Source organism: Podarcis melisellensis (assembly GCF_964234715.1).
Source record: "Podarcis melisellensis genome assembly, chromosome: 1".
Taxonomy (NCBI): Eukaryota; Metazoa; Chordata; class Lepidosauria; order Squamata; family Lacertidae; genus Podarcis; species Podarcis melisellensis.
The window spans coordinates 38,367,542-38,384,048 of record NC_138528.1 but is presented as its reverse complement, the minus strand read 5'-3'; the positions used below and the strand labels follow the sequence as shown (position 1 = coordinate 38,384,048).

The following is a 16,507-nucleotide window of genomic DNA, read 5'->3' as shown; positions in this document are numbered from 1 at the left end:
AGCACGAAAGGCCCGTAGTTTATGAGACATTAACTTTATTTCTGTATTGGCACCAAACAGAGAATTTATTTCATTTTTTAAAATCAGGCATTTTTCATTTTATAGATGGATATTTTTCTTCTACTTATGTGTGTCTGAAGCTCGGTAAAGCTTTGTCAAAGTGAGATTCTAATAATTAGGTTTCATGATGTCAGTTGTTTTCTTTAAAGTATCAAGTTTAAAAGTATCCTGACAACTCTGTTATGGACATGGCCATTAAAACCTCTAGTTTGTAGTGGTACGTTGAATGCAAAATCTTTTACCATTACGGAACAGTTTAGTGGGCCCCTTTAATGAGCTCTATATATTTAAAATGCCTATTTCCTGTCTGAAGCTAGAAAAACACTAAAAAGAAAAAAAGAAAAAGCTAAAGACTGAAAACTTCTGCTTTTGTTTAGTCTGTGGTAGAATTATTGATGTTGCTTTCATGATCAGTGATTGATTTAAGAGTATTTTTCTTTGTATTGTATTCAACATTGATTCCTGTAGCTATAGTTCAGTTATTTTGAGCATTGAGTGAGCTTTTGTTTGGCCTGTATAGAATTCACCTTGTAACTATTATGATTTGTTAGGTCTACGTGCTTAGATTTAGGCCTTGCACCAAGGACCGGATTCAAAGGACCATTGGGAGAGCATCTATGTATGGAAAATTGGGAAGCATTGACCCAGAGCAAGAACATTAAATGTTTTATACAGGAGACAGGACTTTATACATGTTATTACATGGCCTGTGTGCGTTGAAAAAAATTACACCTACTTAGAAACAAGAGAAAGTTTCATGTATGACATTTCTTGTATGCATGCAAGGATACTAAGAAAGATCACTTGCTTAGAAGCCTAAGGCTGTGTAAATTTATTTGGAGGAGGTTCCATTGAACAAAGTGCAATAGTATGTGCAATAAACATATAATAGTAATGGGTGGTATGTGGCCAGAATTATAAGGGCGGTAGTTATTAGGCAGCAGATTTTCCATCCATGAGATGGAAAGTAAACGTCCATACCGTTTTGATCAAGAGAAGCATGAATATAATTTGAAAACAGAACAGTAGTAGTTCATAAAACAGGAGGACAATATCTGGCTCCTGGAAATATACTGGTCGTATACATGATTGCATCTGTTTGGACCAAAGTGCCAGTGAGGGCCTAGTCTGCGAGTAGGAACTCCACAAGCATAAAAACAATGCATGACTTGTTGTAATATTTATAATGTATAACCTTTGAAGTTATAAACCTCCTCCTACAGTCCTTTATCCGAATCAAAAAGCAGCCTCCAACTCACTGTGGTGGGCAATCATGTTACAATTTCAAGAGCTTTAATATTGTGAGCAGTGGAAGTATGGAGGAACCAGTTGCAATTACTAAAAATGGCTTCACTTCCTATTTGTTAAAAAAAAGCAACATCAAAACTATTGGCTCAAATTGCCTTCTGTCCACAGAGGGACACCACTGGATGCAACTTACTGTCCTCGGGCTTTGGGTGAAAAGTATTTTGTTTTGTTTTGTTTTGAGGAAGCAATAAACTTAGACACATTTGATCTGAGAAAAACAACTGCACGACTAAGTTAGGCTTCCTTGGTGGCCTGGACAGATTTTTACCATGGCCTCGATACATTTTTCCATATTTGGAGGCAAACCAAATAGTGAGTCTCGGCCAATTTTCTGTTGCAAGAAAATCAAGGCATTTCCTACATGAATAAAGCTACTTGATATAACCTATTGTCAGGGAACTGACATCTAAAGCGCCGGAGGCGCAAAGGCTCACTGAGGGTGAGAGAGCAGTAGCAGCGGAAGAGGGAACCAGTAGAGGGCGAGCAAGAACTCCAAGGGAAAGTGAGTCGGAGGGATGGCTCAGAGACGCTTCAAGCGAAACCAGTGGGGAGGTCTCAGGACCTCCTATAGGGACACCCACACCTCGACGGAAACTGTCACGCCGAGAGGCCAGACGCCGTGTTTCCGTTAAGGAGCTTTTATGTTGGAAACGTTTCCGAAAGCAGCCACTTTCGGATTCTACTAGTGATTGACGCAGCCATGCTGGAGGGGCTCCGTCACAGGCAGAGGTTTGAAAGCCTGATCAAACTCTGAGGGACTTGCATTTTATGCACAAGCAGCTCATCGTCCCATCACAGCAATCCGAAAGTCTCCGAAAACCAGCTTGTGCAGGGAGAAGCATCATGAGCAATCCAGCCGGAACCGGGGAAGCAGGAGCAGCTGGAGGAGGTCCAAGCCTGGAAGAAAGGTACAGGGCGTTGGAGATCCAGTTGGCGCTGCAAACGGCGAGGCTTGAGGAGAGGAGGGCTCAGGATGCAGAAAAGGGAAAGGAGAAAACCACCCCGCTCGCCAGAAAGGTGCCAGGATTGGTGCAGAAATTCGGGGGGGATCCCAGGAACTATCATGCCTTTAGAACAGAGATGCAATACGCTCTAAACTTGCAGTTTGATGACTTCCCCGATGAGGAATCGCGAGTGGCGTATGTGATTGGCCATCTCGAATCCGGGGCGAAAGATTGGGTTAGACCCCTGATGGCAGCGAATAATGAGATCTTAAAGGACACGAGGAAGTTTTTTCGTGCCATGGACCTGATGTTTTCCAGCGATATTGAGCAGGGGGTGGTGCGAAGGCAGTTAATGGCTTGCCAGCAAGGAAGCAGATCTGTCCGTGAGTACTGGACTGAATTTACCATGTTGATTCACAAATTGGGGTGGGACCTATCGGCGGAGCCCATCCAAATGCTTTTCGAAGAGGGGCTTTCTTCAACCGTCAAAGATGAGCTTTCCCGGGGCCCCAGGGCGGAGTCTATGGACCAGTTAACCAAATCTGCGCTGGCCATAGGAGCGCGCCAGGAGGCGAGGGCTATGGAAAAGCGGGAAGGGAAAGGAGACCGTTGGAGGGAGTTCCGCATTCCAGACATTCCAGAGCCACCTTTCCCGCCGGCAGAGCCGATGGAAGTTGGAACAGCGCGGGCGCGCGCAGTTTCAAATCCCAGTGAAGGGCGGAAAAAGGAGGGAAAGAGCGCCAAGAGATGTTATCTCTGCCAACAGCCAGGGCACTTTGCCAGAGTTTGCCCACAAAGAAAGGAATGGCAAGGGATGGCAGGAGCTGTTGGGGGAAAGGAAGAGGAAGGCAAGGAGCAAGTAAAAGCCAACGCCTGGCTGCCACCGTTGGGGCACAGCAGCCAGGCCAAAGAGCAATGAAAGTGCCCATGCCAGAACCCCCCAGACCCGCTTTAGTGATAGAGGTGTTACTAGAACTGCCAAACGGACACCCACTAAAGGTCAAGGCGCTTTTGGATTCAGGCAGCTCCTGTAATTTCATGAGTAAGGAGTTTGCAGCTGAGCACCAGATACAGACTATCCCTTTAAGTAACCCCTTGCAGGTGACTACGATTGACGGCAGAGAGCTGTTGGGGGGAGAAGTTAGCCAACAGACTGTCCCGATGATAATGAGAGTGGCAAGGCACACCGAACAGATAGCGTTTAATGTGGCCATCCTGGGAGGAGCGCCCATCATTTTGGGGATGAGCTGGCTGGCGCTACACGATCCGCTAGTGGGCTGGCATCAGAGGGTGGTCTCCTTTGGGTCAGCGCATTGCCTAGAACACTGCAAGGAGGGGAAGGTTTCGGGAGGAGACAGAGTCACCCTAGCGGGGAGGGAAGTGATGGACAAAGGGAAGGTGCCCCCGCAATACGCAGATCTGAGCAACGTATTCAGCGAAAGGGAAGCAGACAAACTGCCACCGCATAGACCCTTTGACTGTCAAATCAACCTACTCCCAGGGGCCCAACTCCCAGTAGGCAAGCTGTACGCCATGTCAGACAGGGAGATGCAGGAGCTGAGGGAGTTCATTGACAAAAACTTGAAGCGAGGTTTCATCAGAGAGTCCCGAGCGGTGGGGGGCAGCCCAGTGTTCTTTGTGGACAAAAAGAACACAGACAAACCGAGACTGGTGTGTGACTTCAGGGCCCTCAATGCAGTGTCGGAGCCCCTGGCTTTCCCTATGCCCCGAATTGATGACATTTTGACCAGAGTAAGGAAGGGAAAGATTTTTACAAAACTGGACCTGCGGGGGGCGTACAATCTGATACGCATAAGGAAGGGAGATGAATGGAAGACCACCATGTTTACCCCGTTGGGAGCCTTTGAATACCTCGTTATGCCCTTCGGTCTACAAGGGGGCTCCGCGTGTTTTCAAGCTTTTATAAACCACGTTCTGGGACCTTTGCTCTACAAGAATTGTGTGGCCTTTTTAGACGACGTGTTGGTGTATTCGGAAAATGAGGAACAGCATGTGAGGGACGTTCGAGAAGTGTTGGGCAGGCTGCAAGCCAACCAGCTGTGGGTGAAACTGGAGAAGTGCCAGTTTCATACCAAGGAGGTGGAATTCCTGGGGTACCGCTTGTCATACAAGGGATTGGCCATGGATCCAGGCAAGGTCCAAGCGGTACTGGAATGGAAGACACCGAAGACCAAGAAGGACGTGCAAAGATTCTTGGGATTTGGGAACTTTTATCGGAAGTTCATCAAGAACTTTGCCCACTTGACGGCGCCCATCACCGACTGTCTCAGCAGCAAGAAGAAATTTGTTTGGACGGCAGAGGCGGATCGAGCCTTTGAAGAACTGAAAAGGGCTTTCGCCTCGGAAGAACAACTTCTGCATGTGGATTTACGAAAACCCATGAGAGTGGAAACAGATGCATCCGACCGGGCGGTAGGGGCGGTCCTTCTTCAACCGGGGAGGAGTGCGTCGGAGTGGAGACCGTGTGCCTTCTTCTCGCGGAAGCTGAATAAGTCCGAGAGGAATTACACGGTGTATGACAGGGAACTACTTGCCATTCACGAAGCATTCCGGAGGTGGAGACATTTATTAATTGGGGCACAACACAAGGTGCAAGTGTGCACCGACCACAAAAATTTAGAGTATTGGAGAACAGCTCGAGTGCTCAACCAACGACAAGTGAGATGGGCACAGGAATTCTCCAAATTTAACTTTGAGATTTGTTATGTGCCAGGCCCAGAAAACGTCAGGGCGGACGCGCTCTCACGCAAACCAGAATATTGGGAAGGGGAGGGGGTGATCGAAGAGAGACATGTCATCACGGAGGACCGCTGGGTGTGTGGGGCGGCGATGGTGGGGCAACGAGAACTGGTGGAGGAAACGGAAAATGATGAATATGCCCAGGATAAGCTCAGAGGTCTCAGGGGGGAGGGCGAGAGCCCCGGAGGTTTTGAGGAAAGAAATGGGGCATTGTATTACAAAGGGGCACTGTATATACCCGAAGGTGAATTGAGGGGGAGAGTACTCAAGCAGTTGCATGATAGCCCCACGGCGGGACATTTTGGGCAACACAAGACCATGTGGTTGGTTACCAGGGAATTTTGGTGGCCTAAGGTGAGGGAAGATGTAAGGGAGTATGTAAGAGGGTGTGACCAATGTCAGCGAGCCAAAGGGGAAAGAAGGGCGCCGGCAGGGTTATTAGAACCTTTACCCACACCAGAACGGCCTTGGGAAGCGATATCAATAGATTTTATGACGGATCTGCCAAGGTCCAAGGGGAAAACAGCCATCATGGTAGTAGTAGACCTGTTAACTAAGATGTGCCACTTTGTAGCATGCTCACATGCAGTCACAGCGGAAGAAACGGCGAAGTTGTTTGTGGAACATATCTTTAGGTTGCACGGGGCTCCCTCGAGGGTGATCTCAGATCGAGGCAAACAATTTACTTCCAGGTTCTGGAGGAAGCTCATGAGCTTGTTACACGTGGAAGTCAATTTTTCAACTGCCCGGCACCCTGAAACCAACGGGCAGGCGGAAAGGGCAAATGGCATTCTTCAACAATATCTTAGGTGTTATGTCAATGACAGAGAGAACGATTGGGTCGAAAAGTTGGCGTTGGCAGAATTTGCCTACAATAATGCGGAGAATGTGTCCACAGGGATGAGTCCCTTTTTGGCTAATTACGGGTGTCACCCCAGGGCATTTCCAGGGGAAGGAGGGGAGAGATGGAGCGTCCCAGCGGCTGAACATTTTGTAGAAGAGATGGAAGCCATCCATCAGCAGCTCCAGCTCAACTTAGAAAGGGCTAAGGCACAATATAAGAAGCAGGCAGACAAGAACAGAAGGGAAGGTGAAACCATAAGGGTGGGGGATCAAGTGTGGTTGTCAACCCAAGGGTTGCCGTTCAAAGGGGGTTGTAAGAAACCGAGGCCCAGAAGATTGGGACCCTTTGAGGTGATTCAGCAGGTCAACCCGGTAGCTTTCAAACTCCGATTACCCAATCACATGAAATTGCACCCAGTGTTCCACAGGTCGTTACTGTCACCATACAGGGGAGGAGGTGAAGGGGAGCACGTCAGGGGACCAGCCTTGGAAGAGAGGGAACGCCGCAACCATGTAGCGGAAATCCTCGATTCCAGGTGGAAGGGAAATCAGGTGGAGTATTTAGTGGCGTGGGAAGGGGAACCGGAGTCAGAAAACACCTGGGTAAGTGCGCAGGAAGTCAATGACGAGGTTTTAACAGAAACGTTCCATCAAAGGTTCCCGAGGAAACCTCAGCCGATAGCAAGGTTTAGGAGGGAGTATTTCGGCACCACCGATGAGGAAGAGGAAATGGAAGGGTTCGCGGAGTCGGAGTTGGAAGAGGGAGTGGACTCTGATGACGAAGAGTACCTAGAGAGTAGGAACAGCAACAAGTGGAAGGAAGTGTTCGCGACGTCGGAAGATGAGGGAGGTTCTTTCAAGGGTTTTACCTCCTCACCGCCAGTAGGAGAGGAGACGGGAGGGGGTGAAGGGGGCCCTGGAGGGGAGGTGGATGTCAGGGAACTGACATCTAAAGCGCCGGAGGCGCAAAGGCTCACTGAGGGTGAGAGAGCAGTAGCAGCGGAAGAGGGAACCAGTAGAGGGCGAGCAAGAACTCCAAGGGAAAGTGAGTCGGAGGGATGGCTCAGAGACGCTTCAAGCGAAACCAGTGGGGAGGTCTCAGGACCTCCTATAGGGACACCCACACCTCGACGGAAACTGTCACGCCGAGAGGCCAGACGACGTGTTTCCGTTAAGGAGCTTTTATGTTGGAAACGTTTCCGAAAGCAGCCACTTTCGGATTCTACTAGTGATTGACGCAGCCATGCTGGAGGGGCTCCGTCACAGGCAGAGGTTTGAAAGCCTGATCAAACTCTGAGGGACTTGCATTTTACGCACAAGCAGCTCATCGTCCCATCACACCTATATTATAACTCTATAAATTTTGCCTATATGACATGACATCATTCAGTATCTGCATATATACAACATCATTGCACTTTGTGCATATTTGATTTTCATCTTCAAAGTTCTGCTTGCCTGAGTCATAGTCCTGTTATGTCATGAATTCAAAATAATAAAAAAATCAGAATTTCACATATCAAAGGTCATCTTTTCAAGTAAGCAATGGTTCATTTCATTTAGGTATTTTTGTACTTCCTTATTTCAGGAGTTTTGTAGCAGCAGCATTGAAGTGTTTGATGCCTTCTTGCTTATTTTTGGCTGAAATTTTTGTCTTGCTTAAAAACATGCAATGTGCGAAAAACAACTTACTGAATCAGATCTCTCCTTTTTTTTTTTTTAATGTTGAGACACCTGGTCTGAAATGTGAGCCAAAGCAGGCCAGAAGACTTGTGAGGAGAGGCACAACCTTAATCAACCACATAAAAAGGAATATCAAAAAGTAAGGATACTGGCATGCAGAGAAAAGTTGAGAGCCCTAGGCTCCTCCTTCATTCCAGTTCAATATCCTTATTTTAAAAACCTGAGTGTTTTCCTAAAGCTAAATTGTGTGTGTCTTGGCAGTTCATTTTTGCTGTTGATAATACATTTTGTCCAGCTTGGTTGGCACATGTTTAGATTACTGAGTTTGTGTTGGGTTTCACCTTGAATATATGAAGGTCCCTTATGCTGAGTCAGGCCACTGAGCCATCTAGCTTTGCACTGACGTCTCTTGCAGTTGGGAGAAAAAGCAATGACAAACCTAGACAGCATCTTAAAAAGTAGAGATGTCACCTTGCCAACAAAGGTCCGTATACTAAAAGCTATAGTTTTCCCAGTAGTGATGTATGGAAGTGAGAGCTGGATCATAAAGAAGGCTGATCGCCGAAGAATTGATGCTTTTGAATTATGGTGCTGGAGGAGACTCTTGAGAGTCCCGTGGACTGCAAGAAGAACAAACCTATCCATTCTTAAGGAAATCAGCCCTGAGTGCTCACTGGAAGGACAGATTGTGAAGCTGAGGCTCCAATACTTTGGCCACCTCATGAGAAGAGAAGACTCCCTGGAAAAGACCCTGATGTTGGGAAAGATGGAGGGCACAAGGACCAAACTGCAGGAGGCAGTGGAAGACAGAAGTGCCTGGCGTGCTCTGGTCCATGGGGTCACAAAGAGTCGACACAACTAAACGACTAAACAACAACAACACTCTTACAGTTGCTCTTCAGGTTCTCAGGCGCAGGTCCAGTCATCTGATGATGCCAAGAATTTGAACTTCGAACCTTATTTATGCACGGGGTGTGGCCTTTCTCTGTAAATAGCAGTCTTTCAAAAAGTAAAGTAAGCATTTGACATTGGGTTCTTAAATTGCCACAGAAGTATTCTGTAGGCCACAACCTAATACTGATAACTTCCAACCCCCTCTTATCTTATGTACTTAGGACGACTGTTTCCAGGGTGTCATATTAGAGCGACTTTGCATTTCTCAGAGTACATGATCGGCATACTAATTTTGTGTTCATGTCCTGTTTGGGCTGCCCATAGGCATCTGTTTGACCACCATGAGGACAAAATGCTGTGCTAGGTAGGCCTTTGGTCGGATCCAGCAGGGCTCTTACATCCTTATTCTAAATTTATGCTCTTGCCAGGAATGCATGATGATGACAAAGGGCTGAATGCTTGTCATACAGAAGTTCTCACAGCTGGAGAAGATGGGTTTCTTAGATTCTTGTGGTTCTTTTCAGAGAGTGCATTGATGCACACTGGGGAGATTCCAGCTCAATTCATATGAATGCAGGACTCCTCCTGGTCTATAGGACTATTAGTCTCCAAATCATTGTTCTGTGGTAGCACACACAGTGTACAAGGTTCTAGTTTCAGTTCATGGTGTCTCTCATGAGAGTGTGAAGTCAGCTCCTGCCAGAGGCATTGACAAGCTGATGCCAGTCGCACCAACTAATAGCAGCATGTGGAAAACAAAAAATGATTGGCAGTGCTTAGAGCAAAACTGTGGGTGTTTATTCATTTGACAAAGGCTTACCTTTTACTTCTAGATTTTTCTAATTATATATTTGGATTCCCCCCCCCCCCAATCATTTCACATCAGATGTATTTCTCCCCTGAAACTGAGAAACAAGGCTATCCTAAATTTCCAGAAAGTATTCTGTTTACTCTCAACATTGGTTAGTAAAATACCAGATGGGTGCCAGGACACGGTAATAAAATATAAGGAAATATATGACTACACACTGCTCAATATAGTTATTTCAGTCCATCGGGATGGATAGAGAATTGGGAGGATTACAGGCCCTTTAATCCAAACTCCCCACAACCCAGTGTCAGAGGAGTTTGGATTGCATCCTAAACTGGGAAAACAAAAGGTGGATGAATTTAAGGTACCGTAATCCAATTCTATCTCTTTAGTCAACATGCTGACTTGTGATGTCAGGAGATACAGAGATAAAGGATCAGTGTGTGAGAGAATGCTTTGGAATCACAAACAGTTTGGTCTTGGAAATTTTGAGTTTGAAGCAGCCACGAGAAATCTGAATAAATATAATAGGTGGAGAGCCAGACTAGACAGTGCAAATGTTGAATGTCTGTTCTTAGGTGGTTTTCTTCTGCCTGTCAGAAGAATCATCAGAACGTAGAGCATAATGAAGTTGGGTTGGAAGGATCAAGACAGAATAGAGACCCATACGTTAGCTAGCAAGATAATATTTGACAAGGATGCTTTCAATATACTGCAGAAAGAGGAGGGCAGACAACCGTATACAGTGGTACCTCAGGTTAAGTACTTAATTCGTTCCGGAGGTCTGTCCTTAACCTGAAACTGTTCTTAACCTGAAGCACCACTTTAGCTAATGGGGCCTCCTGCTGCTGCGCCGCCTGAGCACAATTTCTGTTCTCATCCTGAAGCAAAGTTCTTAACCTGAAGCACTATTTCTGGGTTAGCGGAGTCTGTGACCTGAAGCGTATGTAACCCGAGGTACCACTGTAGTTGGAAGCAAGAGAGTCAAAGTGAAAGAGTATACGGCATGTCTCAGGCATGTGGTGGTTAAGAAAAGTATACAAATCAGCCAGAGGTTAGAAGAGTCCAGGGATAGGTTCTCCATCCCCTCTAAAATGGGGGAAGAACTTGGAATGTTTGATAAGGAACGAGCTGGGGATGGGGAGAGTTATAAAAGGAGAATGATGGTAGCAGTTAAGATGGAATAGGGTGAAATGGGAGAGTAGCTGTCTTCTCAGAGGACAACTGATGGGGAAGGAGGAAAGGAACAATGGAGGAGAACGAGGTGAGTGCCTCAGCAGAAAGTGAGGAAGAGTTTGAAAGGTAGACCTTAGATGGAGAAAATAGGCCAGGTGTTAATTAGAGTGGTGTAATTATGTTGCTTTGGTGGGGAGGGCGGCATAGGAACTGCACTCTCCTTTATTTAGACTGTAATTAAATTTTGAACATAAATATCCAATTTGTTGGCCTAGTAATTTTGTTTGCCAATCCTAAACCTTGTTTCAAGTGTGTGTGCTTTTTATTTAGAAATAATAATGCATCTCTTTGTGAGGTATTTCTTAAAATAGCTTGCATTTTTGCAAGTATAATCCTTAGTTCCCCCCAGTGCATGTTCAGTTTAATGGTGTATTGGCATAGTAGCCCATTTTTCTAATTGCTTTTTAAAAAGCGATAATTTGACTGTTGTATGTAGCGGTTCTCCAAAGATAGATATTATTAAGGTGATGAACAGCTCTGTTTGGCTTTATGCTTATCAGTAACCTTTACTCATAATGTGATATTGTCTGAATGTCTTATTTTGTTCAGCTTTCCCTAGCCCTGATGAAGCCTTAGGCTGCTGTTTCTTTGAGTTACTGATAATTTTTTATCTGATTAACTGACACATTTAGTTGAAATCAGACACAGCCCTTAGGCTGGGCATGGATTTAATTTAAAAAGTATCAAAGGTTTGCACTGTGTGCTGTTTAATCATCATGTTTATCAGGCAAGGAAAAATTACCGGAAGGACCATAGGGAGAGGGTTATCTTAAGGAGCAGTAGCTTGGGAAATTGACAATAACTACAAGGTAATTTACTGCTAACTTTCACTTTCATTAATATAACATTTCCCACTAATAATTACAGTGCATGTAATATACTAATTAAATGGAAAGCATTATCACTAATTTTCTTCTTGCTGAACTCAAGGAATTGTGTAACAAGAGGATTAAAAAGCATGTGTAGTTATACTGTGTTTAATCCACTAGCAAATTGGGCAGCCCGTAGAATTTTGTTATTGCATTCAGTTACTTTCTTATAGCAGTTCTTATGGTCTCTATTTTGGAATTCTTCCTATTTGATCTTATTTGGCAGCAAACCATTGAAGCTCAACCTGGAACCTATGGTTTATAACAACTATAGCTTGGTTACAGATACCCCCTTTTGAAGGTGAATTGCTGGAGAGAGTGGTAGCTGAGAAATTGCTTGAGCTCCTAGACTGAATCAAATTACCTAGACTGAATCAACCTTTGTTGCCCTGATGGACCAGCAATGAGAGGCTGTGTTTTGGCCCCATGGTCTTCCTGCTGGCGTGTACTCCAGGGTACAATATTGTCCTCGGTGCTGTTTAATAGAAAAGTGAAGCCACTGGGTATGCTCACTCAACATTCAGGTAAAGTACAGGTAGTGGTTGGCCCACAAAACACTATATCAACAGTCAAGATGGCAAAGCTTTCAGGACTCTTCATACAACCACCGAACAGTTACGTAGTTCCAATTTTCAGCGAGGAAGGCATGTTATCCTGCTGCAGAAAAAAGAATAGACTCTTGTGACCAATTAAGTATACTCTGGTTATCTCCCGCTTAGACTACTTTAATGTGTTCTATGTGGGACTATCTTTGAAGGTGACACAGAAACTACAACTAACCCAGAATGCAGCAGCTAGACTGCTGACTGGGAATGGCTGCCAGGACCATATAACACCACTCCTGAAAGACCTGCATTGGCTCCCAGTACGTTTCTGAGCACAATTCAAAGTGTTGGTGCTGACCTTTAAAGCCCTAAACGGCCTTATCCCTGTACAGTGGTGCCTCGCAAGACGAAATTAATCCGTTCCGTGAGGCTCTTCGTATAGCGGTTTTTTCGTCTTGCGAAGCAAGCCCATTGACAGTTTAGCGGATTAGCGCTACAGCTGTCAAGCGGCTTCCAGCGATCAGCTGTTAAGCGGCTTATCAGCGGAACAGCTGATAAGCGGCTTAGTGGCTTAAAAAAAGGAAGAAAAAAGCGAAAAAAACCCGCAGGGGGATGCAAGATTTTTTTCGTCTTGCGAAGCAACCCCATAGGGGAATTCGTTTTACGAAGCGCCTCCAAAACGGAAAACCCTTTCGTCTAGCGGGTTTTTCGTCTTGCGAGGCGTTCGTCTTGCGGGGCAGCACTGTATACCTGAAGGAGCGTCTCCACTCCCATCGTTCAGCCTGGACACTGAGGTCCAGCTCTGAGGGCCTTCTGGTGGTTCCCTCACTGCGAGAAGTGAAGTTACAGGGAACCAGGCAGAGGGCCTTCTCAGTATGTATGTAAGCAAGAACCATACAGTTAGAAGGGACCATGAGGATCATCTAGTCCAGCCCTCTGCAATGCAGGAATCTTTTGCCCAACACCCAAAGCCCTGAATTAAGAGCCTCATGTTCTACTGACTGAGCTATCCCTCGTTAAGGTAGTGGAACCCTGTGGAAAACTCTCCCATCAGATGTCAAGGAAATAGACAGCTTTATGACTTTTAGAAGACATCTGAAGACAGCCCTGTATAGGGAAGTTTTTAATATCTGATGTCACATTGTGTGTTTATATTCTGTTGGAAGCTGCCCTGAGTGGCTGGGGCAGTCCTGTCAGCCGGGGTACTACTACTACTACTACTACTACTACTACTAATAGCCTACACTTTTGTGGACTTGGTTTTCACTTGCTATCCATGTTGTCAGTACTTTTGAGGCTTGATAGGCTTGATAGCACTGGCATCGTGGTACATTTGATTGACCTCCCATGCCCTTATAAAATGTGGGGTTTTGGGGGCGGGGGTTATTGGGTTGTTGTTTTTATTTTGATTATATATTTTGTGGTTTTATATTTTGATTTTATTTTGTGAAACACCCCAAGACCTCCGGGTATAGGGCAGTATATAAATTCTAATAATAATAATAACCCACCCCAAGACCTTCGGGTATTTGTTGTTGTTTAGTCGTTTAGTTGTGTCCGACTCTTCGTGACCCCATGGACCAGAGCACGCCAGGCACTTCTGTCTTCCACTGCCTCCCGCAGCTTGGTCAAACTCATGCTGGTAGCTTCGAGAACACTATCCAACCATCTCGTCCGCTGTCGTCCCCTTCTCCTTGTGCCCTCCATCTTTCCCAACATCAGGGTCTTTTCCAGGGAGTCTTCTCTTCTCATGAGGTGGCCAAAGTATTGGAGCCTCAGCTTCACGATCTGTCCTTCCAGTGAGCACTCAGGGCTGATTTCCTTAAGAATGGATACGTTTGTTCTTCTAGCAGTCCATGGGACCATCACTAGGGCTGAGTGATATCTGGTTTTTAACATCGTGATATATCACCAGCTAATCATCAAGATATACTGATATATCACGAAGTCTGAAATAAGAATGCAGCTATGTAGAAGTAGTGGCTGGCTTCATGGTTTTTCCTATATTGTCATTTTTGCCACTGCCTACTCTTGTGATTTGCTACCTCTTGCAGGAGGTGGGGAGAGCTGAGCTGGCAGAGTTAACAGGGGCTGCAGGAATCAAGAGAAGCTTTGGCTGGCTTCACGGTTTTCCCCACAGTGTGATTTTTGCATAGCACACACATAAATCATGATTCGCAATATACTGCCAGGTCAAAAATTATGAAACGGGTATCACAATATGGACTTCAAACTTGTTTTCGGTGATATGTCACCCAGCCCTAACCAGCACTTTGAACTGGGCCCAGAAATAAAACTGGAGATGGTGCTAATTAAAGAAGACTGGAGTAAGATGTTTAGAAAAGTAGATAGCAGAAATTCATCTAGCTGCAGCACTGTTGTGGATATCAGTAGCTCCCAATGATTGCAAAGGCCAACATTTTTGTGACTTATAGCTTTGATCTGGGCATCATTTGCATGTTGGCAGGGTAGGTGGGCAGAGTTGTGTCTCTGATTATGGACTTCAGTTGTCATGTTTTTCCCTTTTCATACCTAAGGCTGAGTGAAAGTCAATACAATCCATGTTATTGAATACTTCATTAACTTATTTTTACTGGTTTTTATGTGTATCTCTTCCATTTCAGGATAAGGAGGGTGTGGAAGGTGTTTCTGTAGGGGCCATTCTTTCAGACTACCAACGGGTCCGTGTAGAAGACGTGTAAGTAAAATTACTCTCTGTGTTACAATGCATGGTAAGCAAGTCATAAAAGCACCTTTAAGCTATTGCTGCTTTTAATAAAAAATGTGCACTTAAATCAAGTTAGGATTCCAGAAAAACCATCAGAATTTTGAAAAAGAAATATTAAGATCTAGAGTTAAAAATTTATCTAAAATGTATAGGATGTTATTAGATTGGGAAACTAAAGAAGAATTTGTGAAATCATCTATGATCAAATGGGCACCAGATGTGGATCATAATATTGATCCAAACCTGTGGGAACATTTGTGGAAAATGAATTTAAAATTCACTGCTAATTATGCATTGAAAGAGAACTGTTTAATAATGGCCCACTTGACGCCAAGTAAACTAGCTAAAACGTTTAGAACTAAAAGTGACCTATGCTGGAAATGTAAAGAAACAATTGGCACATTTTATCACTCATGGTAGGTCTTGTAGAATAATAAAAGAATTATGGGAGATGGTTTATAACAAATTTAAGAAAGTGTTTAAAAGAATGTTTCCTAAAAACCCAGAAGCTTTCCTTCTGGGAATAGTAACAATAGAAATTCAATCAAATCAAACTAATCTATGGATGTATGTGACTACAGCTAGTAGCACAAAAGTAGAGAACTGATGTAGTACCATCAAGAGAAGAATGGCACCTTAAAATATTAGAATATATAGAACTTGCCAGCATGACAAATAGATTAAGAAATAAAGATGGTCAGAATTTAAAAGAGGACTTAAAGAGGATTTAAAAGAGGAATATATGCAGAAATATTATAACAAGAAAACAAGTGTAACAGACTGAAAAAAATAATACTCAGCAATAGATGTGACAAAGTGAGACAGTGTAACATATGAAACTAATTTAGTAGAATAAGAAAACATAGTCAAAAACCAAAGAGTAGAAGGGAAGTTAAAATTAAGGTTTATAAGAGTCAGTTAAATTCGAGGAATAAGTTATGTTAGTATTATTATTATTATTATTATTATTATTATTATATTATTATTATTATTATTATTATTATTATTATTATTATTAGTCTGACTGTAACATATAATGCATTAATGATATGATAAAACAGAATAGCAAATATATATATATATTTAAAAGGATTGTGTAAAATAGAACATGAATTGCAACATGCTATTTGTACATACTTCACAAACTGAAGATTGTGTTTCTTTCTTTGTGTACTTATCTTTTTGTTGGCTTGCGTATTTGTATTGCTTTTCCCATTGGCTACTTTGCTTGGAGTCAGTGGGATGTTTTTGAGACTCGGGTAAAAATGGTCTGCTTGAGGATGAAAGGTCTGATTGTACAAATATCATTCCTCTTATTGGGGAAATACTGCAGTGCATGCTTTTAATGTACACTTTGCTTGTAAAGGATTGTACCTAGGATGTAGTTGGAATTTGTATTATTTTTGTTTTTTCCCTCTATGCCTGTAAGATGCTGCTGTCAAATTAGAATGGGCTCTTCTTAAAATATCTCCTTTAGAGGTGCATCCATTTTTTTGTGGCCCACACTTCACCTTTCTGTAGCTTATATTTATATTCTGTCCATCTGCTTCCATTTGAGTGAAGAGGAAGGTGAGAACCATTGTAGGCTATTGCAGTCTATGCCTGGACAGCGGCAATTTTGGCATAAGGTTCACCTATGGACATCTAGATGCCCTCCTACAAGTGCAGGTTTTCACTCCTGTTGTAATGTGTGAAGAAATGAGCGTGGAAACATGGAATTGCTTCTTTAACCTGTGATGGTACTTATTGTTGTTTAAAAATTAAGTACTGTTTATAGCAGGAATGGAGGACCACTAACCTTCATCATGTTTTTGGACTCCATCTCC

At 44.0% G+C, this 16,507-nt stretch overlaps 1 protein-coding gene across 5 annotated transcripts in view; it reads left to right on the top strand.

Annotated features, from left to right (window-relative positions):
- Positions 1-16,507, top strand: part of DPH6 (diphthamine biosynthesis 6) — a 239,935-nt gene that overhangs the window by 36,830 nt on the left and 186,598 nt on the right. For all 5 annotated transcript variants that reach the window (XM_081886627.1, XM_081886628.1, XM_081886629.1 and 2 more), the window contains exon 4: positions 14,578-14,651. In XM_081886627.1, coding sequence (XP_081742753.1) covers positions 14,578-14,651 — 74 coding nt within the window. The remainder of the gene's footprint in view (positions 1-14,577; positions 14,652-16,507) is intronic.